The sequence below is a fragment of the Scatophagus argus genome, chromosome 16 (assembly GCF_020382885.2).
Source record: "Scatophagus argus isolate fScaArg1 chromosome 16, fScaArg1.pri, whole genome shotgun sequence".
Lineage (NCBI taxonomy): Eukaryota > Metazoa > Chordata > Actinopteri > Scatophagidae > Scatophagus > Scatophagus argus.
Window position 1 is genome coordinate 21,467,423 of NC_058508.1, and position 26,790 is coordinate 21,494,212.

Consider the following 26,790-nt stretch of genomic DNA (forward strand, 5'->3'; position numbering starts at 1 on the left):
CCGGATGATTTACTTTTATTGCACAAAGGTTTAAAAGATCACTTAGCCCTTCCAAAGTATTTTCTGTGAAATATCAGCCCACAGAGATGTTGGATCAGCTGTTATTGCATAAAATCGGTAAGAATGTGACGAGGGCAGGCTGCGTGGCTGCCATGTGAAAGACATTTATTTTTTGTCTCCCTGTTAGCGTGGACCATCAAAACGCTGACAAAGGAAAGAAAGAGAGACATCACAGGTGACGTGTGAGGGACAGAACAACGCATCAAAGAGAAAAGAGATTTTCCCAAACAGATTCAAAATGTGACTGAAACAAACAGGAAGTGTGAGGTTCTGTGACCTCACGTACGGCGGAGGGCAATTTTTTTTTGTTTATTAATATTTGATAAGATATTTGCAAACTTAATGACGTGAATGCAGGAGCTGTTTTTGCACTCCGCTGTCCCACGGAGGTTTACTAAATTCAGCTTTGGCTTCAGTATTTGTTTGTTTCCTAAATGTCACAGCATCAGTAGCTAACATGCAGCTTTATGGGGATTTTCACACTGCACTTCGCCTCGGGCTAAACACTCTCTCAGAACCTTCTCAGCCGCAGGCTAACGAGGCTTTCACGCTGGCACAATCCTGGCTCATTCCGAAGTTTAGGCTGGCATGCTGAGTGAAACGGAAACTGGACTTAGATTTACCCTGGGTTAACAAAGTGCGTGTGAAACGGGCTAAGATAACCCCGACTCAGCTCTTAGACCGGGGCTAACAACATGTGGTGAAAGAAAAGCACACGAGCACAGAAGGTTCACGCACTTTCAAACTGCTGGACGCAGGGAGGCTAAAATGATGAAGCATGCAGTACTGGACTGAACGTTATGATCCAACATCAGACACAGGGAGGCCCCGTGATTTGCCACTCTGCCTCAAAACAAACAAAGCTGAAGGCTCAGCTCTACACCATCAGATTGTGTACGTTGTGCAGTGTGGCGAGTGCTGCACCAAGCGTCAGACTCCATCCCTCATCTGGGCTTTTCTGATGCTTAAAATGCCGAGCTGGAAGAGCTGGTTGACCTTTAACTGACCCACCGGCACGCACGAAAGTCTCAGCAGTTTGATTGGTTTTGTAGTGGAACTTGGCCAGTTTTCTGTGGGACTTTTCAAACAGTCTAATGTTTGTTATCTGGACTGCTGCGCTTGATAAACTGGTCTAGACCTGTTAATTAACTCCATTTCCATTACTCAGCACCAGTCCACGTGGAGCTGCGCCAGACTCAGCCTCATAAATATAAAGTTGTTGTCTCAATGTGTTTGAGTGGAACCCCAACGCTGCTAACAGCATGTTTGTTATTTTGCTGGGACTCTGGATTGGCCTATAAGTAATGTTATAAGCTGTTCAAATGTTTTAGTGGTCCGGCCAAGAGCGACCAAACAAGCCACGCATAAATTATAAAGCGAGGACTACATTTGGCGTTGTTTCAATTAGTCTCCTGCTTCCTGAACAAAAGTCCAAAGATCAGACAGGAATAGCAGGAGATGCAGCTTTATTGATGACGGCGATCAGGCTACAGATCTGATTCAGCATCCCCTACGTGATCAGTCAGGACCTGCAGAGGAGGGTCAGAGATGGATGCTGGGTGGATGTTACATCTATGATTCTGGCTCCAGATATTTCTTTCTAATCACTGAGAGGTGACCAGACACTTCAGATGAAACACATTTAGGGCAGCAGAGATAAGCTCTGGATGCACTACAGCTCGAAGAGAAACTGAACACACACAACACTTTAGATGTGGCATCGACTCAAAACCTGCGGACACACACACCGTCTACGTCAAACTGTGTATAGTTCTGCTCGCTCTGGACTCGTCTGGTGATTCTGATGGATCTACAGATGTTGTGATGTTAAACGCCTTTAACTACGAGTCTGTACAGTAACGGACAAGACAAGTGTTAGACAGGGCAGAAACAAAGTGACTGAGTTTCAGCGTTCAGAGAGTCACAGCACGTTTCAGCTCTCAAGCAAAGCTTTAAAGCAAATATTGATGCAGCGTTATTAGAGATTATTTTGGATGGTGATGCAGCAGACCCTCACTGGAGGTCTCTGATGGTTCTGTGCTCTAATTAGCTACACTCATTTATAGAGTGAGAAGGGAGTCGGCTGGTTGACGGTAACATCACATATATCTCATATAATTCCTGTAGTTTACCAACAGAGGTCAGTAAAGGTCACAGGTTAGAAACTGTCCTAGAAGGAGATGGTCAGCAGTTTCACGCACTGAAAGAGGACGACTTCATCAGCATGTGAGCCACAGATGCAGCAGGCTGCGGATGCATGGACGAGTGTATTGATCATGTAGCAGGAGACGGGACAGGTGCACATTGTTAAAGCAGCTGCGGCACAGGCGTCATGCCCGGAATATAAAAGGCGCCATTAAACGCTGCGCCGACGAGACCTCACTTCTCAGCCAGATGAATTTACCACTGCGGCCCCTCGTTAATGAGCTGGATCAGGAATCAGATGGAGGACCTGACACCTCAGCAGCAACTCGTCAATAGATGGCAATCTTTTTATTTTCATATCGGATTTCACGTCTCATACGGTCAGGAAAAGAAGAACTGGGGAATTTGAGTTTACGGGATACAATATGATGAGACTGGAAGATGTTTTGTGGGGAAGCCCAGGCGTTGTGAAATAAAAATGCAGAAGAACAGTATTATAAATAACCAAACAGAATGAGAACAGTTAGAGATTTTTGAGAGGATATGCAGATTTCAAATAAGAAAATAAAGGAGAGGCAAATCATACTACGAAGAAATACCAATGTGTGAGATTACCATGTACATAATATACTGAGCCAAGTGTGCGTTAGAACGTGCTCATACTCATCGCTGACTCTGCCAAGGCCATACATACTGAGCAGGAGCCATCAGTGTGTGCACAAAATCCCATTCACCTTATCAACAATATTCACCTTACAAGAGCACATAACATATGTGCAGGCTGAACATGCAGATGTGGATATTTGCATTATTACACAGAGCAGGTGCGAGCAGAGCGAAGGCACCTCAGAATAAAGGAAAGCGAAGGAAAGCGAATGATGAGATGGTGTGATAAAGCCCCAGCGGTTACTGTTGAACGCAGCCTCTGTCTGCACTTCTTGAATGGCAGCTCATTCTGCAAAGAAACTGCTTCCACCATATGTTACCCACTAGAGGGGGATAAGCTCATCTTAAATGTTTGTTAGTCAAACAACAGCGAAGGCAGGGAGTGAGGGGCCGCCATAATCTAATGTCTCATTTTCACAATCCTCACATGAGTAGCTGAACCGGAAAGAGGAAAGCGGCTGCTCTGAAACAACTTGTTCAGTCACATCAGGTTTCTACGTGTCCTCACAGCAGCACTGACTTTGGCACGAGCTCAGCGTGACAGGCTGGAAGAAAAGCCTCAGCTGTTTGAATAATCTGCCTCTCTGTGAGATCGGGTTGAGTGTGTACTCGTATTGATCATGTTACCTGCACTAATCGTCACATTAAAGGGCCTAACCTCTCAGACCTGATTCAACAGTGTGGACTGAGAGTGAGAGCCGTCTGCAATCTCACATAAATAACCAAAATACTGCTTTTGGTTTACGTGTGGGTGAAGGGATAGTTTGATGTTATGTTGTGGCTGAGGTTAAAGGTTAGTCTGCAGGAGATGAGCATCTTGTGTGTGTGTGTGAAGCTGAATCAGAATCACGTTGAGGCTGCAGTGGCTGTCGAGCTTCGCCTTCCCATCAGTGAGAACAGCTTCCACCACAGACAGACTAACTTGAATAGTGCAGGAGGATGTAATGAAATTCTCTCCAGGCGCTCCTGAGATATCGTGACAGCGGGACAGGTGACTGGATGTGCGGGCAAACCAAAAACCAGATGCCTTTGGCCACAGTGACTGCCAGTGTGTAGAATCCACCATCCGACAAAACAACACTTCAAAATCTGTTTATACTTACTAACATATTAACACACTTGTTCATTTAGTCCGTATAACTCTGAGTGAGTGTTTTGTTTGATTCCTGCATTACATCTGTTACTGCATGCAAGTCCAACAGGATGGGAAAGTCTGAGCAACCTGTGAGAGCCAATTCAGAAAATGGCTGCCACAGCCAAATTTGGTGCTTTTGTCCTAAAATGCACAAATGAAATGATATGTTGTGCCATGCAGGCATCAGAAAGTTACCATTCATCAGCTTGGATTTTTTTTCAGTAATTACAAAGGGGACTAAAGGGAGGGATTTAAGAAATAAAAACAGGCTTCTGATGCACACAATTCAACAAAAACACAAAAGACAAACACAGAGGGGATTTACATGTGTGGCAGCAGCTAAAAATACATTTTGGCAATTTTAAATATCTGTAACACAGCACGTTAATCTACCCCGACAACCTGTGTCTTGCACCAACGTTACGTAACCTGCTGATTAATTCATTACATGTCAGGTCAGCAGGTGTGTAAGAGGCTTACATCAAACGGGCCACAGCAGCATGTCGGTATACGACATGAAGGCAGCAGGGTTTTGGTGGTAACCAGGCACAGTGTGACTCATGCTGAATCCAGTTTGTAACCTGTACAGCCTCGACCTCCAGCCAGGCTTCAGAGTCTCTAAAATCTCTCAAACCAGTGGACGTCCACAGTGACCTTCGATCTGCCTTGTATACACACAGATGTTTTACTGGAGGATTTAGCCCCAGCACAGAGGAAAAGCCTCTTTCCTTTATGTATCGGTGCAGTTTAAAGATTCTGCTTAATTTTTCGCTTTGAGGGGTCAGTGCCCGACAAACCTACAGAGCCAATCTACAACTGAGCTGCGCCCCAAAGCTAAGTTGGCTGCACTGGAATCTGAGAGATGAGGTGTATTGGAAGCTACTGCTAGTTAAGTGGGTCCCTGTTGTGACTTTCTTGCCTTGGTCTCAATACAAAGCCTTGTCACAAAGTTATTGATGACTCATTCCCTGTGTGGTTTGATTCTATATCCACCCTGCTGGATTTCAACCTTCATCTATCTGCCTCGGCTGTTTCTTCGCCTTGATTAAACACATGGAAGGTCAAAGCTTTTAAGCATGTTGACCACGTTCGCTGCTCCCCGTCAAAGACATTAACCCTAAACTATTCCACTGCTGTCACAGCTGAAACATGGCTAATGTCATTGAAGGGAACGTGGCCTCTCGTGGGGACTAATCAATTTATAAAGTGAAATGATTTACGAGGTATTTACCTGGAGAATCACAAGTAGAACATAACAAGTACGGCTTCCCACGCACACGTGATTTTATTTGGATTTCAGCATGTGACGTGTGGAAGAAAAAATCCCACGATAAGTCTTCCTGAGACCCACCAACCAAGCATCCCTGCCTGCATGTTTATCTGCCTGCATGTTTGTTTGCAACGTTTTCTAAGTGGAGCTCACTGCTCAGTCCCACAAAGGGAGCAGAACATAGAGAAAAGTGCGCCACACAGCTACACTGAGCCTCGCGCAGTAGTCAAATCTCTTGATAAGTTTATACACTACAATCAAGCCGTAGGCCATGACGCCTGGCAGGGATTACCAAGGGATTACAATATATTCACCCCACTGGGATTCCATCACATGGTGGATCAGATCACTGTGACAGGGGACCAGCGTGCAGCACTCCCTCAGGGCCGCAAACACTACTGTGGCAGATTTGACAAAGAGCCTAAGTCTGTCTGACAGCTCGACACAAACCGCTGTCTGGCTACAATGTGAATGTTAAACTAACGCCACAGGGTTTGACACCACGGCACCCGGCCATGGTGTTTCTCCTCCATTACCTACCAGAGGGCAGAAAACAAAGCAATTAGGGGTTTGGAAGAAATTAAGATAGTTTGGCTAAGAGTTTCTGGTTGCAATCCAGTCCATTAGTGCTGCAACGTTGCACAAAGAGCTTGGAGTTTTTTCAATGGGCAACTTGGGGATCTGAATCCCTTTGTAAAGACAGACTTTGCTGTTTGAATAACTGAAATGTCAGTTTCAAAACTAGACAAGAAAAACTTTTCCAAACAGCTTGCAAATCACCACAAGGAGACTCTGAATGTCAATGAACATGCACAGCCAAACCCACGCATGCAGACCTTTGGCAGATTAAGTTTGAATGCTTTGGATGGCTGAAAAAAATTAAGTAACAGCTTCAAAAGTAACGTCACGAGAGAAAATTATAAATCCTCTTGTTCTCCATTTGTTGCATTAAACACTGGACACCATCTGTTGGGTTGGACCGCAGAATACAACAGCAGCAGGGTGGCAGCTGCCACCCTAAGACACAACAGCCTGGCCGCAGCCTCATGTCGCACGCTGACACAGTCTAAAAATACGACTCTGGGCTCCGTTAATGGGCTCTTACACTGTCTTAGTTATGGCAGGCAGACCAGCAGAGTGGAGATGAAGCTAAAAGGTCATTAATCAAAATGAGCCAACTCTAAACAAAAGGCAGTTTGGTTTGGCCAGCCTGCTGGGATTACCGAGTATTATGACAACATTTTAGAAAAAGACAGCAACCGGTCTTGTGTATCTATTATGTCAATCCCCTCTGCTGACCCGTCCCTCGTCTTTTGACCCCTCCTCCAGGCAGTAGGTGACTGAGATGGGCGTTCGTCTAGGCTGCTTGAGCGACTCCCCGTGGTGGCCGCCGCCGCCGCTGCTGCTGCTGCTGCTGTTCTGCACTGTCCCCTGCTGTTCAGGAAGGCCGTTCGGGATCCCCTTGCCCTCTGTGAACGTGGCGGTGGTGTTCAGCGGCTCGGCCTACCAGTCGGAGATTAAGGGGCGGTTGAGCCGCGAGAACTTCATGGACCTGCCTCTGGAGGTGAACCCCATCACTGTGCTGGTCAACAACACCAACCCACGGGCACTGCTCACCCGCATCTGCGACACCCTCTCCACCAACCGTGTTCATGGCGTGGTGTTCGAGGACAACGTTGGCGCGGAGGCCGTGGCGCAGATCTTGGACTTCATTTCCACTCAGACAGCTGTGCCCATCGTGGGCATCAGTGGAGGCTCCGCTGTCGTCCTGCCATACAAGGTCAGTGTGGGGATGGGCAGTTAAGGTTGGGTTGGGGCCCTCATGGTAGAATATAATTGAAAATTAATGTCACAGTATCATAATTTAATTCATATTTTTGACTCCCTGAATATGCATGAAATATGGCCACAAACTGAATACTAAGCACCGAGGCGGCACACAGGTCCAAGTCAAAATACTGAACGTGAAGCCCGAGGAGCCAGATTAAATCTTTGAGTAATTTCTTACATCATTCATCAGTCAGGTGCTCTGCTAAGATACTGCAGCAAAACAGAAAGCTGTAAAGCAGGATGAATACAGATGATCAGCCTTTAAATAGCAGCAGTAGAGGTGCCACCAGCTATAGTCCATCTTTGGGTTGTAAATCACACGTAATTTCAACACTCACACACACTCATACGCTGAGAGCTGCAAGCCGATGGCATTTCATCATTTCTCACCATCATCCTGGTTTGAAGCTGCCATAAATTCCAAGTTTTAGGGGACAATGGCAGGTGTGGAGCAACAGAGGCAGGTGATAACATCGTCAGACAGATCAATTTGAGAGCATGAGGGAAAGCCTGCAGAGGATTGTTCTCACAGAAACACTAAAAAGACATCACAAAATCTGTGATGAAGCAGTTTGTTGTAAATGGGCTCATGTAAGTGCACAGCTGAGGGCCCAAAGAGAAGTCTGAAGCCACTACTGTGTGGCAGCCACAAACCACAGAGTTAAAGAAGCAATAACAGTAAAAGTTCTGCATTCAAAATTTAAATTCAAACAACCAAACTTTACGACTGTACTACTTCGGTATCACAACAGAATTGTTGACATGTATTACATTACTGGATAACTAATGCTGGTCAGGATGGAGCTGATTCATCTACTTTATAAACTGCTGGGTTTTTCAGCGTGAGAATTCCTCTTATCAAACATGCTTGTGTCAAAAGCTACTTGCAGTACAGCTGTGAAAGCCTAGAGCAGCACTGACTGCGAATCCCTGAGTAAAATACGTGCACTCGAGGCTTACGAGAACCACAGGGTCAGACTTCCCCTTGAACTTCCAGGGTAGATTCCTGGGTCATGGCAGAGGAACTTTTGATATCTCCTTTGATATCTTTTTGATCTCTCACCAGTGATTGTGAGGTGTAAAAGTGCTCCATAGTTTCACTGAAGATGTCTGTTCTGTATTTCAGATATTCAATTAATCAGTTCAAACAGCAGTGAGTCTGCGCTAATTACAACCAAAACTCAATCATAATTCAATTCAAGGTGCAGATTTACTTTCTTGGGAGCAGCCACACAATCACAGAGAAGCCCACACACACACACACAGTGATTTTAGTGCTAATTACAGCAGTTATAATGAACATCAGATAGATGGATGGGTGCAGTCTCTCAGTTCAACACGGCTTAATGATGAATAAATATCAGAAATACCAGTTTGATCAGGAATGCATCAGAGGCGCAAAGAAGAGGAGCAAAAAATATATTAGGAACTTTGTCAAGGTGAAATCTCAAATCATAAATCCTTCAAACTGACACACTGACATCAGCTTTCGACTGGTCACTTTATATCACTTGTGAACTGTGCTGAACCACAATCGGCGATGTCTTCATAGCGCATGCAGCACTAACTCGAGAGGCGAGAAGCAGCTCAAGAGGTGCTTGTGACACATACAAGCCATTAAACTGCACTTATATTTGACGCTGGAAGGTTTAGCAGCAGCGATCCATCCACATGAGTGTGATCACCCTGCACGAAAGGCTCAGCCAGGGACAACAACTGTGATCCCTTCAGAATGGCTTTTTTCTGATGCCTCCTGCAGGAGACGACACGAGGCTCAACGTCACAAAACAACATCGCATGTCCAAAAGTAAGAGTTTGAAACCCTGCAACTCGTGTTCCCTCGAGATTTAGGGCAAAATAAACATTTCACATTGTTAAAAGAGATTTATTGGATGCTACATGCTGCACGTTGAAGAAATTACACAAACAGAAAGAGGAAATCTGAAACAGCAGGAATGTGATATACAATGATATTATATGTGGTAATATTCAATAGTGAATGTGGTGAAACGTGAATTAATAACGTTTAAATACGGTTGAATTTAATCCATCTGGAAATTCAGAAAGTGCAGGAAAAAAAATAAATCTGGTAAAAATGTTTGTGTCAAACAGATAAGCTTTTACCCCCAGCGAAAAGCAAGAGATACATCGATGAAGATGCAGCAGGAGGCAGCAGAAGGGGTCCAAGACCAGAACCCTGTGGGACACCTCAAGACACGTCAGATTGTCCACCTACATTTTATTAAATTAAATTAGTTAGATCTCAGATTTGTAGTTTAATCACACAGCCATTTGTACATCCAATACAAGACAAATTAAGCAAGACATGATAAAATGTTGTGATGGCGAAACAGTTTGGCAACGACGAACATAAGCCTGACTTCATCACGACCTGCTGCTGAGACGATCAAAAGAAAATGAAATGCCAAATTGTGCCTTTGTGTTTTGGACTGTTGTTTGGACAAAAGAAGCTATTGACATTTTACAGATTAAATGTTTAAAATAATCTTTATAGCTTCGATATCAATAAAATCACTTTAAAACTTTTTAAGACATCGATCTTTATGTATTATTTTAGAATCCAGTCATCTTGTTGACAGATAGATTCTCTTTTCCATTCTATTTAGAGAGGAGCATGGAGATGTTAGCAAGACTCGTGATTCATATGGGTTAATAAACAGCTTCTCCTTCAGCTGCAGCCATTTTAGAGAACATGTCGGGTGATCTTGCCATCAGCATGGCTTCTCGATGCTAACGAAAGAGATGTCACTCAGCAGTTAATGCCTCCTGCTGCTCATTTGCACTCTAACCATCCTAACGTGAGGACAGTAACAGCAACTCAATCATAATAAACTACCAAATAAACACATGTAATAAGAAACAAGCCTAATGACAAAGGCCGGCAGCTGCTAGAATGAGTGACTGCTTTTCCATCACTAATTAGCCAGTGAAGGAAGTTGAGGCCATTAAGGTTTGCTGTGCAGTGAATACATTAAAAGCGCTTTACAGAACAGTGAATTTTAATACAGATGGTCCCAGTAAGCTCTGATTGACACACACACCACCCTGCTTCGTTTTTGCTTTAATTAAAATAACAATTTCTCACAGTCTCAGGCCCTGATGCCCTCTTTCACTTTGCTGGTGGGAAGTTCTGACAGCCAAGGTTTCGCACTCGACTGCTGAATATTGCTGTAACATGGATATTTGCTTATCTTACTGTGTCAAATTCTTCTGTATTAGTGTGGCTAAAAACACTGAATTACATGCAAGTGTGTATCAATATAATCCGCCAATTATAAGCTCTACAGACCCCTGTAGATTACATCCTGCCTAATGAGCTGGAGGAGAGACGTTTCACCTCTGGGATCAGTCTGTCCAGAGTGGTTATGCAGGTCACAGAATCCAGATGACACAAGTCCAGGTTTTCCGAGTGGAAAACAATGGACTGCCGAGTGCTGACGGTATAACATCATTACAGTCTCAAAACGACACTGAAACATCAGTAAGAGTCTGTTCTATTGGTCATTTGATCATTTATGAATGTTTAAGTTCTGTAACCGTAACAATGTGCACAGACACACACAGATGAGCTCCTTCTTCTTCTTCTCAATAATCAGGGACACAGCCCATCGATTGATTTATGGGACACTGTCAAAGGTAGTCAACAAGGCAATGAAGCTCATTCATTTTTCATTCGTTATTGCTGAAAGCTGAGAGTTTGATCTTTCTGGATGTGACAGCACAAAATTGGGTGATAAACTGATTCCTGTCCCCAGGACATTTTAGTTTGTTGATTGTCTACATCAGAGCAGACACGGCATCATCCTCTTCATTTTCCACCCCAATGAGAAAAAGAAATATAAGCCAAAGTTCAGCCAGTGAAGGAACTAATGTTAAGTTGAAAACTGCAAGAACATTGCTTACTTATGCACCATATATCAAGTTAGAACTTATTCAAGCTAGCAGCCATAAGTCAATTTCAGATGGACAAGAAATAAGAGCTACGCTTCTCACTACTGCCAGCAGATGAGTCAGTGCCCACAGGCCTGCTCAGTGTGCAAACAGTGGATCAATCAATAGCAGTAATTATGGCTGACACAAATGACTGAAACGTCTGTGAAGCCCAACAGAGAGCTGGACGTGCACCTGCTTCAAAAGTTGAAATGTGGCTGCTTCTTTGGCAGGACACAACAGCATAATGGAGGTCCAAAAAGTCCTCCAACCTAAACCCAACAGATCAGAAGCAGATCAGTGCTTTCCAAAACAACCCGCTGTGCTTCTAATCTGCCATCTCTGTGGCATTCAGCCAAGTTTACCTTCTTCTTCTGAGAGGATGGGGATGCTTGAACTGCCGTTTCTGCGGGATTTCAGAGTTTTGGTTCACTTTCTGATCACTTGACTTGTTCACCTTCTGCAATGTCATGAAAATATGACACCAGAATGGAATATTAAGGTGATCATACAGCATCTCAGTTAGACAAAAGGAGCTTTAAATGACAATCCCTCCTACTGTAGCTTTGACTGCCATCGCTTCGTTATCGCACGGCTTGAAGAAGCTGGATCTCGAAACAAATAAAGAAAGAAAGAAATCCAGTGATATCCTTCAGACGTAATTACACACTCAAAGGGTTTGTTGCAGCTTCATAATTCCAGCACAGACACAGGATGAGCTCTACTTTTTCCCCTCATTATGCATCTATTTCAGTATCCTGACCTAAAATTCAGAGCATCCTTTGAAGCATTCACTGTGAGGTCTGACAGATCACATCCTCCGAGCCACAGAGCTGTAAGTGGACAAAATGTAAGTCAGACACGAGCGAAAACCCTGATTGTCTTTGCAGGAACATGAGCCCGAGGCTTTTCTCAGAACTGGAGCAGTCCCTTTTATTCTCTGTCTGCCTTCAATACGACCTGAACTCGCTTGTCTCAAAGTCCCGCTGCATTTTAAAACCACCGGCACAGTTACAGTGTAACCTGTCTAGACTACAGCAAGTACAGAGCAGGCATACAAAACAACCAGAGGGGAGGCTGGGCGATGTACAGAAGACATACTATGATGATCCAGAGAATCAAACGTCACTGTTGATACACTATATAGACAAAAGTATTGGGACACCTGACCATCACACCAGCAGGGACTTTAATGACGTCTCATTGTAAAGACACAGACAGCTTTGCAGCTCTAACAGCTTCCACTCTTCTGTGAAGGCTTTCCACAACATGTTGGAGTGTTTCTGTGGGAATTTGTGCCCATTCATGCAGTAGAGCATTTGTGAGGTCACACACTGATGTTGGACCAAAAGGCCTGGCTCACAATCTGCGTTCCAGTTCATCTCAACAAACTGTTGCCACAAAGCTGGAAGCATAGCATTGTCCAAAATGTCTTGGTGTGCTGAAGCATTAAGATTTCCCTTCACTGGAAGTCAGGGGCCGAGCCCAAACCCTGAGGAACAGGTCCATAGAGAGGAGTGTCTGGATATGATATGAGAAATGATGATTCCATTCCCCTGAGTTGGCTGGTCAGTAGGCAGTGCTTTTATACGCACTGATCTCCAGCATAACCTGATTCAGAGCAGATTAGGTGTGCAGCATGAATTAAACTTACTCGCCAGCCAGAAATCTTGCTTTGTGGAACAGAACTTGGCCTGAATATCTCTATATAAGCCAAAAGCTGTGTTTAATTCCATTTGATTTGAAGTGATTAAGAACTTCCTCCTTCATTTGCATTTTGGTTCAGTCTTGCCCCACTCCATCCACACAGAATCGTAATCGTGGCGTTTAAGTGGAAAATGTCCCGGGAGTCGTGTGTCTGTTCCTGGTTGCCGTGCAGGATCTATGTGACGTCAGCAGCACAGGAAGGTGGTGCCAGGGCATTTCCTGCTGCGTGGTGGAGGCAGACATATGTCGCAGCAAAGAGCCGTGGCCAGAAGGCAGTCTTTACAGAAGGACAGAGGGAGGGAGAGAGAGACTACAGCACTCTGTGTTTCATATCTCCAGCGCTAATTTCACTCACTCACATTTACCGCAATACATAATTTCATTGTGACTTCAGTCGCTTTGAGCCAAGTGACATCTCTTGTTTTCTTTGGAATCTTTGGAGGCCTTCCAAGTCTATCAAAAGGCATCACTCACCAGAGTCTTTCAAATAACCTTCAGCTGTCCAGAGATGGTTTGAGAGCAGGTCAAGGATGCTGTTTGTGTGTAAATTCTGGAATGAAACTATTGGTTTCGGTGACATGGCCACTGCTCGGATATAAACAGCTGTGGTTCAGAGATAATCACTGCTTTAAACTCTCATCTAACTCAGACCAAAGCATCTAAAAAACTAATCTTCTGGCTGCAAGGCATTCACTCACTGCACTGCACGCTTGACAAAATGTTAACGGGTTAAAAAGTTAAAGTTGATTGCAGCTTCAGCTTTCTGCCTCTGTGTTTGGAAACAGATACGAGCTCTTCTGTATGTTTCGCCCTTGTGGATGTAATCGCAGCCTTGAGAGGCTAAGCTTTCCACTCAATGGCCGTAATCTTCTTTGGGACCGTAGACTATTACTGCGAGCTCCTGTGGACAACGCTGTGGAAGTGCAGCTTACTGACTGAACGCAGTCATGGTTGGCACCCATTTAGAAACATTCAAGTTCTAATCTAATGTACATTAACCACAGCAGCAGCCAATAAGATCGCCGTTTCATGTTACCCTTTCTCCAATCTCTCTGATTTTACACAAACTTTAAATTTAGAGGATTTCTGTATTTTTGAGTTGATCTCAGCCATAAACAAGCAATTACTTTGATATTTATCAGAGGTTTCATCTGAATGTCCCACATTTTACCATTTAGTGATGTGTGAATCAACATACATTATGTGAAACTACACATAACACGACAGAGAACTTAATCCATTTCACCCACTAGTAGATACACAAACTGCTTTTCAGGGATTCCTGTTGTAGTTATATTAACAAATATTTAAACCATCGTACAGTAGTGAATTCAATTCAATTTCAAATCAATTCAGTTCAGTTACAGTACAGTAATGAGAGATCCTGCAGATCGCAGAACAAAGATATCTCTTTTGGACAAGAGCTGAAAGGTGTATTATTGGTGGAGAGCTGACTGAACATTGCACCTAACATACTGAATTGGCCTCAGGTGTTTGCAAACACTCGTGATGCGGTGAGCGTATGTTTAGTGGGGATGGAAACACACGTAGTCCGTGGCCTCATTCAGACAGAGTCGGGAGCTGTGAAGATTAGCGTGGAGTTATGCAGCAGCGTGGAGGGACACCATCAGGACAGTATCATCATCTGGTCTGTGAAGTCTGCCTGCATGGCGACCACATTCTGGCTCGTGGGAGCTTCAAATCTTCCAGAGAGGCTTTCTCTGATGACCAACTGGTCAGAGAGCTGAGTCTGCTTCAGCTTTTCACCACAGGCAACATGTTTGCCTTTAGATGTGTTTGTATAACACATCAAAGCCTACTGGAAAGGTGCTCACTGCGGGTGGAGAATTCATTGTAGGAGCGCTCGTTTCGTTGTCCTTCCAACAGCCACCCGCCTCGGACAGCACTGCACACGCTCAGCACGCTGACAGGGCGGTCGTGACTTGAGGCTCTGAGCTGCAGCTCAGCCTGCGGTGATGCCCCAGGCTCATTTGGACTGTGCTATCAGCCTGCTCTACGTTAATTGAGCTGTTGACATTGTAGTTTGCAGGGGGCTTTAGTCTGACAGACCCGTGGGCTTGTAAGCATGTACAAAGCATACAGAAACACAAGCGCACACACACACACACCTGCACATGCACACTGTGCCACCTTTGCGCCTGTCGAGGAACAAACTGATTGTGCACCGTTGCAGATGCTGGAACAGGCGGCAGCACGTGCACGAATGAGGCAATAACGCTGACAGATTTGCTGTAGGACGGTGAGGAGAAGGAGAAAATGAGTTGATTCACACGATCTTCACAAGCTCGTCCGTGACTAACCTGCATAAGATCCCAGCTTCCAGTATGGATGCATGCAGCCAGCCGGCCTCCACTGCAGTCTAATCCATCTTAGTCCACAACAGCTCCCTGACACCGAGCTGAAACCAATTCCTCGCCATGACGCTGATAACCGCATGTCCATTATGTGAATATTAATCAGTAACACATGAGACCAGACTTTTAAAAGAAAAGATACGAGCTCTGGCTTTTAATTTGATGAATTTTAAATGAAAGAAAGTCGTACCAAGGAATGGATGTTATTTCTTCTTTGAATTCACAGGCTCTAAATTCAGGTACAATTCACACATTGTGGGCAAGGCTTCGCTTTCAATGAATAAATGAATCATGAATTAAAAGCTGTGCGTGAAAAGCGTCTCATATTTAGACACTACATTGCTGGGGATAAAAGAAGTCGGAGAAGTGAGAGAAAACAAGGGCAGTGACAAGTCAGACGAGGCAGCAGAAAAGGAAAATATTTTCAGGGGCGTACAGTCGGAGGCACAAAGGCAGTGGACTTAGCCGTGACGTCTGAAATCATAAGATGCTCATACATCACAAGAGCGCTGAACTTTTCTCAAGGACAACAGAGAGACGATCACAGGCCCGTCTGCAGTCTCAGGATACCTGACCCCTCCAATCGCCGGCTCTGAGGTCCCAGCGCTCAGGATGGAACGGTTTTCCTCCAGAGAGGGAGGGTCAGGAGGGGGCCGCCTACCCATCAGCCTCACGGAGGAAACGAGCTTTTATAGCATGAGATCCTACCACATACGTTTCTACTTAAGGAAGAGGCAGAAAACAATAACGTGTTCAAAGAATATCACATAATCATTAAGCCACTAGAAGAAGAATCGAATCACTTCACGTACTCACACGCAGTAATGTCGTGCTTTTACAAATGCTTTGGGATTTACTGATGATGTTTGTTTTGCAGGACAGTGAGGCAGACTAACTGGAACCTGCTAAAGGATCAATAATGTCTGTTCAAACCAACATCTCTGCATGTGGAGAAGCATCAGTGCGTCGCTGTCAGTTAATAAGATGGTTTTGGTCTGTAGGTTCTGCAGCTCACTGCAACAAGCAACCTTGTTCATTAGAAATAAATTTATAATAAATGACCATGATGATGTCACACATTCTCCCGGGACCTCTCAAAACTTTAGCTTTAGCTTTTTTCTATTTCTTTTGTGTTGCGTATTAGGAGACTATTGCTTAGTGCCGGAAGCGATTCAGCATATTTTCCACCAAGAGAAAATGTAACCCACAGTAAAGCACACTGGGCAGGTTTTCTTGGCTTTTCATTTGTTACACAGAGCAGCTTTAAAGGGTAACTCCATACTAAATCACAGGGAAGAAAACTGTTGCCGCGCTGTTTCCTCCTTGAATGTTTAAGTCACCTTTGGCCGGAACAAATCTATGATTCAGAAGCTAATTTTAAACGCCACCTGAAGCTTTTACTCAACCTAAAGTGCTGTTTAAAAATACTGGATGACACTGCAATAATGGAAATCTCACAGGAAAAATAGCACACATCAAAAGATTAAAAAAGTATTCCCCTTCCTTTTCTGTAATGACACAGTAAACAGAAACCCTCATTCCTCTCTCAAGGTCACTGCGTTCGCAGAAAAGACAGATGAAACGCCGGCCACAGTGATTGTGTTATCCCTCTGAATTTGCAAGTGCGGATGACGGCCAGTGTTTGCGTGGCAAAAGTGAGACATGTGAGTTTAAGTGATGAATGGGCCTGCAGCTCCTGGAAGAACAAAATAAACAGAAACACTTTGCTCTTGTCAAAGCTGTACTGCAGACCCTCCCGGCCGGGCGACTCGCCTCTCTGTGTGTGGTTTGTCTGAGTGTGTGTGGACCCTCATGGCTTCAAAGAGGGTCCTCCAGAGATCATACCGCACATCACGCAAATTAAGGAGCACTGGGCTAACTGACCATCATGGTCTTCATACATGTCCCACCTCCTCACGCTCATGTCCTGTTCTCCTCTTCCTGCAGGGTGAGGGCTCCAACTTCCTCCAGCTGGGCTCCTCCATCGAGCAGCAGATCAACGGCATGTTCAAGGTGATGGAGGAGTACAACTGGGACAGCTTCGTGGTCATAACCAGCCTCTACCCGGGCTACGAAGCCTACGTGGACTACATTAAGTCCTTCACGGACACCAGCTACTTCATCTGGGAGCTTCAGGACGTGCTGACCTTCGACATGTCCTCCGACGGCATGAACGACATCCGAGCACGACGGCTGCTACAGCAGATCGACGCACAGGTGCTGTTGGTCTACTGCTCCCACGAAGAGGCTCAGTACCTGTTCACCCTGGCAGCCGAGGCCGGGCTGGTGGGGCCAGGCTACATCTGGATTATCCCCAGCCTGGCAGTGGGGAACCCAGACATCCCCCCACCTGACAGCTTCCCTGTGGGGCTCATCAGCATCATCACAGACCGGTGGAGGATGAGTCTGAGGAAGAGGGTGCGAGACGGCGTGGCCATTGTGGTGAAAGGCGTGCAGAGCTTTCGGAAACAGAGAGGATTCGTTCCCGAGGTCCACAGCGACTGTCACAACCCCGTCAAGCCATCAGCTACTAACGACACTCTGTTCAGGTAAGATCGGGTGTTGGGGAACAGGATACATGCACAGGTACACATAGGAACACCAAAGCTGGTGCAGAAAGAAAGAAAAGAAGATCAAGGTTCTTAGGTCACTGCCTCTCCAAACAATGACTCCGACAAAAACACATTTTTTCAGGTTGGTGGTAATAAAACGATTCAAGGCTGATTGTTGGTAAGCAAACTGCAGCTTTGCATGCCCAGCTATGCCCTCCAGCCTCCATCCTAAGAGGTTTTGTGGTGTCATAACTCTTACTCTCCACGCCATGACGGGTCACTTTTCAGAGGAACACATGCGTCCATTTAAGTGTTTGAACAAACAGTCAAAGCTGTTGGTTTTCCTGCAGAGGACAGTCTCTTTTACCGTGTCACTTTAGATCTTCAGTCTATTATTTGCATAGCCTGCAGAGGAATGTGGTCTGACGGTCAGGAATAATGTTGGGTATAAATATTCTCTTTGATTTCTGACGCAACATAAAAATACAAGAGTAACGACTCAGACTTCCTGGCAAAAAGAGGTCAACAGGTGCTTATTTATTCATGACCTCCCATCTGTTTGGTGTTGTGAAACACATTTTATCAGGTGTGTCCTGTGCCCCGCTGCCATCTATCTCGCCAAGCGCTCCCCGAGACCTCCTGGAGACCGTGAGGTGGTCTGAGGGTTCGCGAGGACGGATAAGGGCGTGGCCTCTCCTCATTTAAACAGCGCCAAATAGAGCAATATGTGCAATGGAACATGGAGCAACTTGCCTTTTTTGTTTTCTTTTAATCAGCAAAGTGAAAAAGCACCAGAGAAAAAGGACCGCTCATATGAGCCAAGGTCACTCGGGGAGACGGGGGGTGTGTTGTGTGCATGTGTTGCTGTAGATGGTCACCGAGGGGCTGCTAGCGGGACGCGAGCATCATCAGACACTTCTCTTGCATTATGAAACATCACTCTCTCCCTCTCATGTCAGAAGTAATTTTTCTTTCCGAGTCCTCAGAGCCGTAGGGGAGACAACTTTTCCTTTTGTGCACCCAAACCGTCCATGAAAAAGTGGAAATGGTGAACATTATCTCAGGCTTTGATACTGTGCAAACCCTCTTTTTAGACTTTCTGAACCCAGCAGGCATGACTTGAGTAGCAGCAGTAACGTGAAGGTCGGCGAGACAGAACAAAGCAGTTTCTATTAACTTCATAGTCAGCTTTCTCTTCTCTTTCTAAGCAGATCAAACATTAACATCCCCCTCGGTCCTCACTTGATTGGAGATTTTTTTTTTTATCAAGTGAGCTCTTGATAACGAGATGGCTCACCTGTTAATGGGATTATCGCAGATTACCAGATTAAAGAGGCTTTTCACACAGACCGGGTTTAAGGCTATTCTCCTCCCAGCAGGCTTTCATCACCTCTGCTGGAGTGACGGCTGAGGTGAGAGAGCAGCGCCGCGGGTCTAATATAACGCGTGAGTGAAGAAACAATGGAGTCAAAGGAGGAAGACGACTTGTTTTCCACTCGAAACTGAGGCTGTCAGGACACCGTGTGCGTCAGAAGCTGTTTTTCTGTTCGACCAGGAGGTACAGATACAGCAGCAGACCACGGGTGTGTTTTTAAATGCCTTAATGAGGAAGTAAAAAGACGACGTCAAAAAGAAATCAGAGGAATTCATCTTCTGGGGGCCGTGAATGTGTGTACAAAGCTGCAAAGGAACAGCTTAGACAGAGATTAGCACTCCTGAAGCTGCGCCGCTAGCATAGCTAAAAACCTCAAGTCAACCCAAAATGGCTTCTCACTATTGTGCCTTAAAGTTCTAATAATAAGTTAGTGTCTCATAATTATGACCTGATCATAACTGTGTCCACGTGTTAGTGGACAAGGTGTCCACTAACAAATCTCTTACTGAGCCTTTTCATCTCACCTCCCTCTCCTTCACTGGCTGATCAATGCAGAACACATTCAGGTGACATCAGCTTGACTTTCATTTTGAGGCAGCAAAAATCGCAGCAGAGGACATCAGCTGTGTCTTATTAACAGAACCAAAGTTCCAGCTTCATGTGGGTTTGCTGTTTTTCTGCGCCTCACGTGGCAGAAAGCTGAACATCGCTGGGCTCTGCACTGTTTGTCGCACATAACAAGACACCTCAACATGTCATCTCGGCTTTAGGAATTTATCACAGTTAAGTTATCGCAATTTTTCAGTGTTTTGGGATTAAACTAAACGCGGCCTGGTTTGCTAACAGGAAACTGCAGAGTGCTGATCGTCTGTCTCTTTGTTTCTCTGCAGGCACATGCTGAATGTAACCTGGGAAAACAATGACTTCTCCTTCAACAGTAACGGTTACCTGGTGAACCCAGCCATGTTAATCATCACTTTGGACAGAGAGAGACAGTGGGACAAGGTGAGCCTTTCACACAGCACTGGGCTGTCTTTGCCCACAATCAGTTTTCCTCTGCACACTTAAGTCATTTATGTGGTGATTATTACTGAGTGCACAAAACCAAAACTCCTCTACAGTCACAGAGTGATTTCATACATCAGTGGTCTCTTTGTAAAGAGCAGCCAGAGGAGCGTGAGCTCCACTGACACCAATGAACCACTTAATGAAGGATCATCTCCTAATCACACCCACAGTATTACACATTACACACACACACACACACACACCTCTCTCACTTCCTCCTGCCCTGCATTTATTCAAAAGATATTAACAGAAAACCCACACACTCACACTTTGTCAGGTAACTTTGCTGCAGCGTGTCGCCTCACTGACTTGGTTGGAGATTGAAACATTAATTTAACCACAGGGGCCGAGTGTGATGTGGACCCCAGACAGGAGTTCACTTCCTGCACTGGTTGAGTAGATGGTGTTTAGTTAAATATCACACTCAGAGTAAACAGCCACAGGCGTTTCACAGTTAATTATGTTATATTAATGTTTTTGTTTGCGACTTCCTATTAATGTCCAATATGTTGTCACGTCTCTGAGCTAATGGGAAGCTGCGACGGTAAAAGAAGCAAACAAACAATTTGTGTACAAAAGCAGGCAGCGGCCTGGTTCAATGACATAGATATTTGTTAAAAGGAAAAATACGTGGCAATATGGTGTATTTATCTAAAGTCAATGGCATGTAGAAAATGTTCAGTTTCAATAATTATTTCTGTCCTGCTTATGGACCCTCATGTATTTGCCAGCCAGCTCAAAGCACTCGATCACAATGTGCCGTCGGTGGCAAAGTCCTGCAGAGCGAACATCTTCTGTCTACTCAGACAGTGTGCTGTGTGCATTAGAGACTCCATCAAGGTATGATGACAGTTTCAGTGCAGTCAGCTCTGCTGCTGGGCCCTTGTCTTCCTCCTTCTTCTCCTCCTTCCTCCTAAAAGTGTCCGGTGTTAACTCACACTGCACAGCACCTGTAATTAAGGTTAAAATACGCTCTGCTCCTGGCAGTCTTTCGAGCGGCAGCCAAACTCCATTGTGAAAGCAGGCGTTTCAAGTTCGCGAGGAGAAGATCCGCGTGGATCACAGGTCATCTATGGTACAGTATGTTCGCTGGTCGGTGCTACTCTGAACAGACTACAAAATGAAACCAGAACGCTGTCTAAAGTCGTGTGATTTGCCTACAGATGCTGGCAGCATCTGTTTATCAAGATTACAATGTAGACACTACTGGGGCCCCAACACCAAAGACTCTTAGTTTACTGTCTTTAAATGGCACAGAAAAGCAGCAAACCCTGACATTTAAGAATGTGGATGCAGCAAATGTTTGACATTCGTGCTTGACTGAAATGATCTGTAACACTAAAGAGTCTGCAACTAATCTTCTGTCGATCCATTTATCGATTAATTAACTACAAGTTCCAGCTCGAAACAATAAACCAACTAACGCATGAATGCAGGAAAAAGGTTGCAGAGTGCAGGTAACAAAGACCAGCAGGATGAGCGCCTTCAAACTTCAGCTCTTCTTTTGTTTTACTTTCCTTTTGTATTCCTGATGAGCTGTTTTTTCTGCGTGAGTGCAGACAAAAGCAGTCGTGTCTTTCACTTTCCTCTGGGCTTTCTGCCTTGGATGTTCATGTTGAAGGGCACATTATTCTCCTCTGCAACGCTCCCTGCAGATTAGGGATGTTTTTAACCATCTCAACATCCTCGTCCTCCGTGCCATCAAAGACAAACAGGGAAGTGTTACGGCACCTCCTCCAATTTTAGGAAATGAGCTCAGAGAAATCAAATTGGATTCAGTGTCAGTAACATGAATTGGATACGTCACATTCCTGTGAAAAGGTTTACTTTTGTAGACAAAACAGTTGGGAATAAGATTTTGGCCCAGTCCAGTCAGACACGCTTTGGACATACAAGGTGAGACTGGAGACTTGAAGGTTAATGTGTCCTCTCCCTCACCCACTGACTTCCACCACGATGACCTTGAGATGACCCTCCTGTGAGAGGAAACAAGACGTCAGGCCCTCCTTCAGAGCTCAACCCTGGGCTCATTTCAGCAGGATTTCACATGAAGCGACACCTTCTCTGAGCTGAACTTGCTGCTGCCTCTGGCGTGTTTTCTCTGAGACCTGAAAATCAATTCCAGCTGCTGATTGCTTCTTGTCAGCCTTCTTACTGTACGTGTTGCATTCGCACATCGGCTGTGTGCGACGCAGTACAGACTGACATTACACTCCTCACCTGCTGTATTTACTAAACTCAAATCACTCCGAGTAATTTGCTGCTTTCATTGTTCAGCTGGTTCTTCGACTCCTTCGTGGATCTAAAAGGGAAGATGGGAGGACGGCGAGACAAAAGCGAGTGGCGACAGAGAGAAGAAGCCCCAGAGGAGGACGGGAAGCCTTCCTGTCATCGCTGCTCTCATCTCGCACACAAACCTTGAAATCACAGTCTCGTCGACTTCCTTCGTAAAATGAATTTTAAAAGAAACTAACTGAAGTATTTCCCCAGTCGATTTTCTGCAGTATACAAATTATTCCAGTGGAGAGACAGTCTTCCTGTTGTGACAGCACTTTTTAAGGCGCTGTGTAAAGTATTCCAAAATGAATGAACAATGAAGATCTTCGGTGTCTGAGACGCCACAGGGACACCATGTTTTTCATCTCACTATACGTTCCTGGAATTTGAAATTCTGATTGACTTGACTAAATGCCCATGAGTGGAGCGATAGGTAAACACCAGAGCTGATCAATATGACGGGCGGGAGAGAAGGAATAACCGAAAAGTCCGGAGAGACTCGTGATATTTGCACTTTTTCCTCCCACTCTCGTCGTTTGACTGCATTGTGACGAGCTGCACTGACGTGTGCGACCGGACAGGATTGTTTCCCTTCCTGCATAAACAGCAGAGATTATGTTGGAGGGAAAACATTTTGTCCAGACTGACTTTTTTTTTGGCTCTGCGGGAAGCTGATGACATTTAAAGCAAAACAGCGGAGTGTTTGTGAAGTAAACAGAGCATCGCCTGTGTTAGTCCGCTCACATTTGCAGTACGTCGTGCGAGTGATTCATCTGCAGGAAATACGATGACGACGACTGCTCCCCTCATCTCTCGTTCCTCCCCTGTAACTGTGACACATCCGCTCCCATGTGGTAAACTGTGCAGATTAAAGATGGCTGCTTCCTGTCAAGACTACAGATTATTTATCTGAAGTCTGGACAGAGCTGATACAGAGTCACTGATCTCTGAAAATGGAAAAATAGATGATACTTGGATTTATTGTAATTCCAGTTTAACAGGAGAGAAGCTAAAGGTTTTAGAGTTTTGACACGACAGATTATGAAGTCACTTTTGTACACGATGAAATGAATTGAAGCTGATAAACAGATAAATCAAGTATGAACAGTTTGTAGTCAGCGACGTCCCCCTTTATCGTGTGCTTTTGGTCTGGTGATTTTCATGGTTTGGTTAATAGAAATACGCTGATGCAGGGATCTCCATTCATTGCTTCTCTAGTCCAACCAAAGTCAAAAACCCAAAGACTCTTCATTTACTAAAATAAACCGCAAAGAAAACCAAGCAAACCCTGACATTTAAGAAGCAGCAGCCAGCAAATGTTTGACATTTTTGCTTTAAAAATGTCTGAAACGACTGAATCAATAACCAAAGTAGTCCTAAAACATCCTCATCTCCTCGATTTGGCAAAGTTAAGCCTGCAAAGTGAGCAGCACACGACACAGCGAGCGAGGCGTGAAGTGAAATGAAGAGTTAATACTTCTTTAATTCATAGTTGATGATTTAATGATTTTGCCCAGTAATTGGGCATGCCTAAATATTTCTTTGTGGATTATTAATCTTTGTAATGTAATGTAAGCCTTTGCTATTTCCAGCGTCTGGCTTTTGCAGGGCATCAGATAAAAACATTGAACTCGCTGCAGTAAAGGCTCAGTGACGCATTAATGGTACAACATGAGAGCTGCGGAGCGTTTTGTTCATGAATCACTTCCGTCTAATCACCGACAGGTTCTACCCGACGAAAAAAATCCTTTTCTCCGAGCAAAATGTCAAAAATTAACTGCTTCTCATTACTAATGTGTGTACTTAAACATGTAAAAAGCCGTTTGTTATTCACCTGCTGAACTACGGCAGCCAAAGCAGCATTTAACAGGCCTGTCTGATTCAGCACAAAGTTGGCATTTCGGGTAATTGGGGTCCTGTTGGTCCTCCGTGACCTTCAGTCCTTCATTTCCCCGCCTGATTTAAACAATGAGAGTCGGAGGGGCACGCTGGTGGCGCTAAACAGGTCCCAGCCTCTGCAAATAACTCGGCTTGAAGTGTTTAATTTCAGATCTTGATTATATATTCAGCTTGTGCGGACGCTCGTTTCCCCACAACATCCAATGAAAACGAGCTAACTGGTTATGTGGTTGGGGGTGCAATTGCTTTCGTTGCGTTGCTTGTATAATTGCACTCTTTACGTCCCCAGTCAACCGAGAATCAATTTCCTCTAAACTGCCTACGAAGTGAAGTTCTTCGTGCTCCACCAGGTCCACATGCACAAATCACAAAGACGCGTGATAACAACACTGTGGACGACTGTGTTATTAGACAGCGTCCTCACTAGTTTCTCAAGAGACAGAAAAGAAAAGGAATCATCGTTTTCCACTGCTGTAACACATCAGAGTCAAACAGCAACCATCTGCAGTGTGGCGCGTGGATTTTTCCTGTGGACTCACCTGTCTCTCTCTCCTCCCTCAGGTGGGGACCTACGAGATGGGGATCCTCCAGATGAGGTACCCCGTGTGGCCGCGGTACGGCTCGTATCTGGAGCCCGTGTCGGATTACAGGCATCTGACGGTGGCCACGCTGGAGGAGAGGCCCTTCGTCATCGTGGAGGCGGTGGACCCCGTGACGGGTACATGTGTCAGCAACACCGTGCCCTGCCGCCGTCAGTCCAACAAGACGGAGGCGTAAGTGTCGCAGCCACTCGCGCACATCACTGCTCAAAAGTAAAGCTTTTCGCTCCACATACCGTGGGTCCACACTCACTATGAGCTTTACTTATATTATAGTTCTGATGTGCATGAGTGTTTTTGCTCAAAAATGTGACACAGCTGGACCGTTTCATCACTCAGTCAATCCCGCTGAACTACCAAAGCACACTGTCACACACACAGTAGTGCAGTGCAGTGTAATGTTACACATGTTGCTACACACATTAACCAGCTGACAGCCAGGCTTTATCTTAGCCTTCTGACAAGTAACCTGTGATGCTGACAGTAATCAGCTGGAGCCAATTTGTCCTTTAAACCAGCGAAAACAACAGTCAGTGTGGGCAAACAAGGTTACACTGCTGCTGAAAAGAGCAAGAAGAGAGACGTGTCCGCTATGATGCCGATTATTAGTAATCTATACTTGTAAGAGTCACTACTCAGAGTAGGGTGTGATGCTGTCGTACATGTCTTAAGAAGTTGAAGGACACAGAGCGTCTCCTTCAGTCTGTCCACATCTACTTCACAAGTCGAATCAAGACACCAAACTGACTATCACCTCACATCAGCGTACAGTCCCACATGAGCTCTCACATGTTAACATGCCCAGCTTAATTGATTTTCTATCCAACTTGAGAGTGCCATTAGGTATGAGATTAAGAGGCTCTTCCCCTGCCATTAGCCCAGGCATGGCTTCTTATCACTCAGTGAGGTGAGATACTCATTAGTCTGCTTGGCCAGAGTGCAATATCCCAGGGATCACCCTGTGACCCAATCAGGAAAATATATGTGCTGCATGGTGGGGTATCAATTAGATGGGACGATTAGGCCGTGTCATCAATCCTCCACACCCAGAGACTGATATTGGTGTTCATTAGTGGGGGGGGGTGTTACCCATTACTGACAATGTTGTTAACGAGACGAGGGGAACACAAGATGAAGATCACGTCCCTTCAGTGTTATGACGCTGTGCGGTGCTTTATCGCTCATGCTGACCAAATCCGCGTGTCGGTGTCAAATGTGCGTAATTCCAATTGTCGGACAATGGCTAGTTGTCGTGGAGCTGCAAAACAAGTCCAAGGTGAAAGCGGATAACAATTAATGAGAGGCTCAATAAAGCAGTCGGGACTTTGCTCAGCTGAAGGAGAAATGCTGACCAGTGAACACTGCGATGAAGGTGAAGGAGGAGGCGCTTCTCCACATTACATCTCCAAATTAAAGGCAGATCTGTGTGCATCATGACACCAGGCCTCCGTCCACACATTACTTTATTCATTACATAAATACATCAAATGTATTTCCTTGATAAGTGATATAAAAGCCCAATACAGTTTTAAACTCTTGTTGATCAGCGTTAATGATTTTAATGCTGAGTATTTCATACTGTCTTAATAGTCACTGGTCAACACGTCCTCCATGCCCCCCAAGTCCCCCACAGTCCTCAACACGGCCACACCTCAGGCCCACATATCTGCTTTCTAAATGGGGAGTCATCAGTCATGCGGTTTTTCCATTTTAATCCCTCAACCCCCTTCAGCACCACACACACTCAGCCTGCCCAGCACACCATCTGTGCACTTCCCTCAATCGTCCTCAGAGAGGCCCGACGCACAGCCACCGGAGCCCGGCTCAGACGAGGCTACGGCAGCCCAAAGCAGTTAACACAAGCGCTTCCCTTTGAGTCAT

General features: G+C 45.1%; 1 protein-coding gene and 1 long non-coding RNA gene across 2 annotated transcripts in view; one reads left to right on the forward strand and one right to left on the reverse strand.

The window, feature by feature from the left end:
- LOC124072700 overlaps window positions 1-26,790 on the reverse strand; it is a 91,779-nt gene that overhangs the window by 47,665 nt on the left and 17,324 nt on the right. The window lies entirely within an intron of this gene.
- The window catches only part of grin2ca (glutamate receptor, ionotropic, N-methyl D-aspartate 2Ca), a 49,160-nt gene that overhangs the window by 7,879 nt on the left and 14,491 nt on the right, over window positions 1-26,790 (forward strand). The window contains exons 2-5 of the mRNA XM_046414278.1: window positions 6,606-7,056; window positions 17,087-17,688; window positions 19,957-20,071; window positions 24,872-25,083. Coding sequence (XP_046270234.1) covers window positions 6,622-7,056; window positions 17,087-17,688; window positions 19,957-20,071; window positions 24,872-25,083 — 1,364 coding nt within the window. The 5' untranslated portion in view covers window positions 6,606-6,621. The remainder of the gene's footprint in view (window positions 1-6,605; window positions 7,057-17,086; window positions 17,689-19,956; window positions 20,072-24,871; window positions 25,084-26,790) is intronic.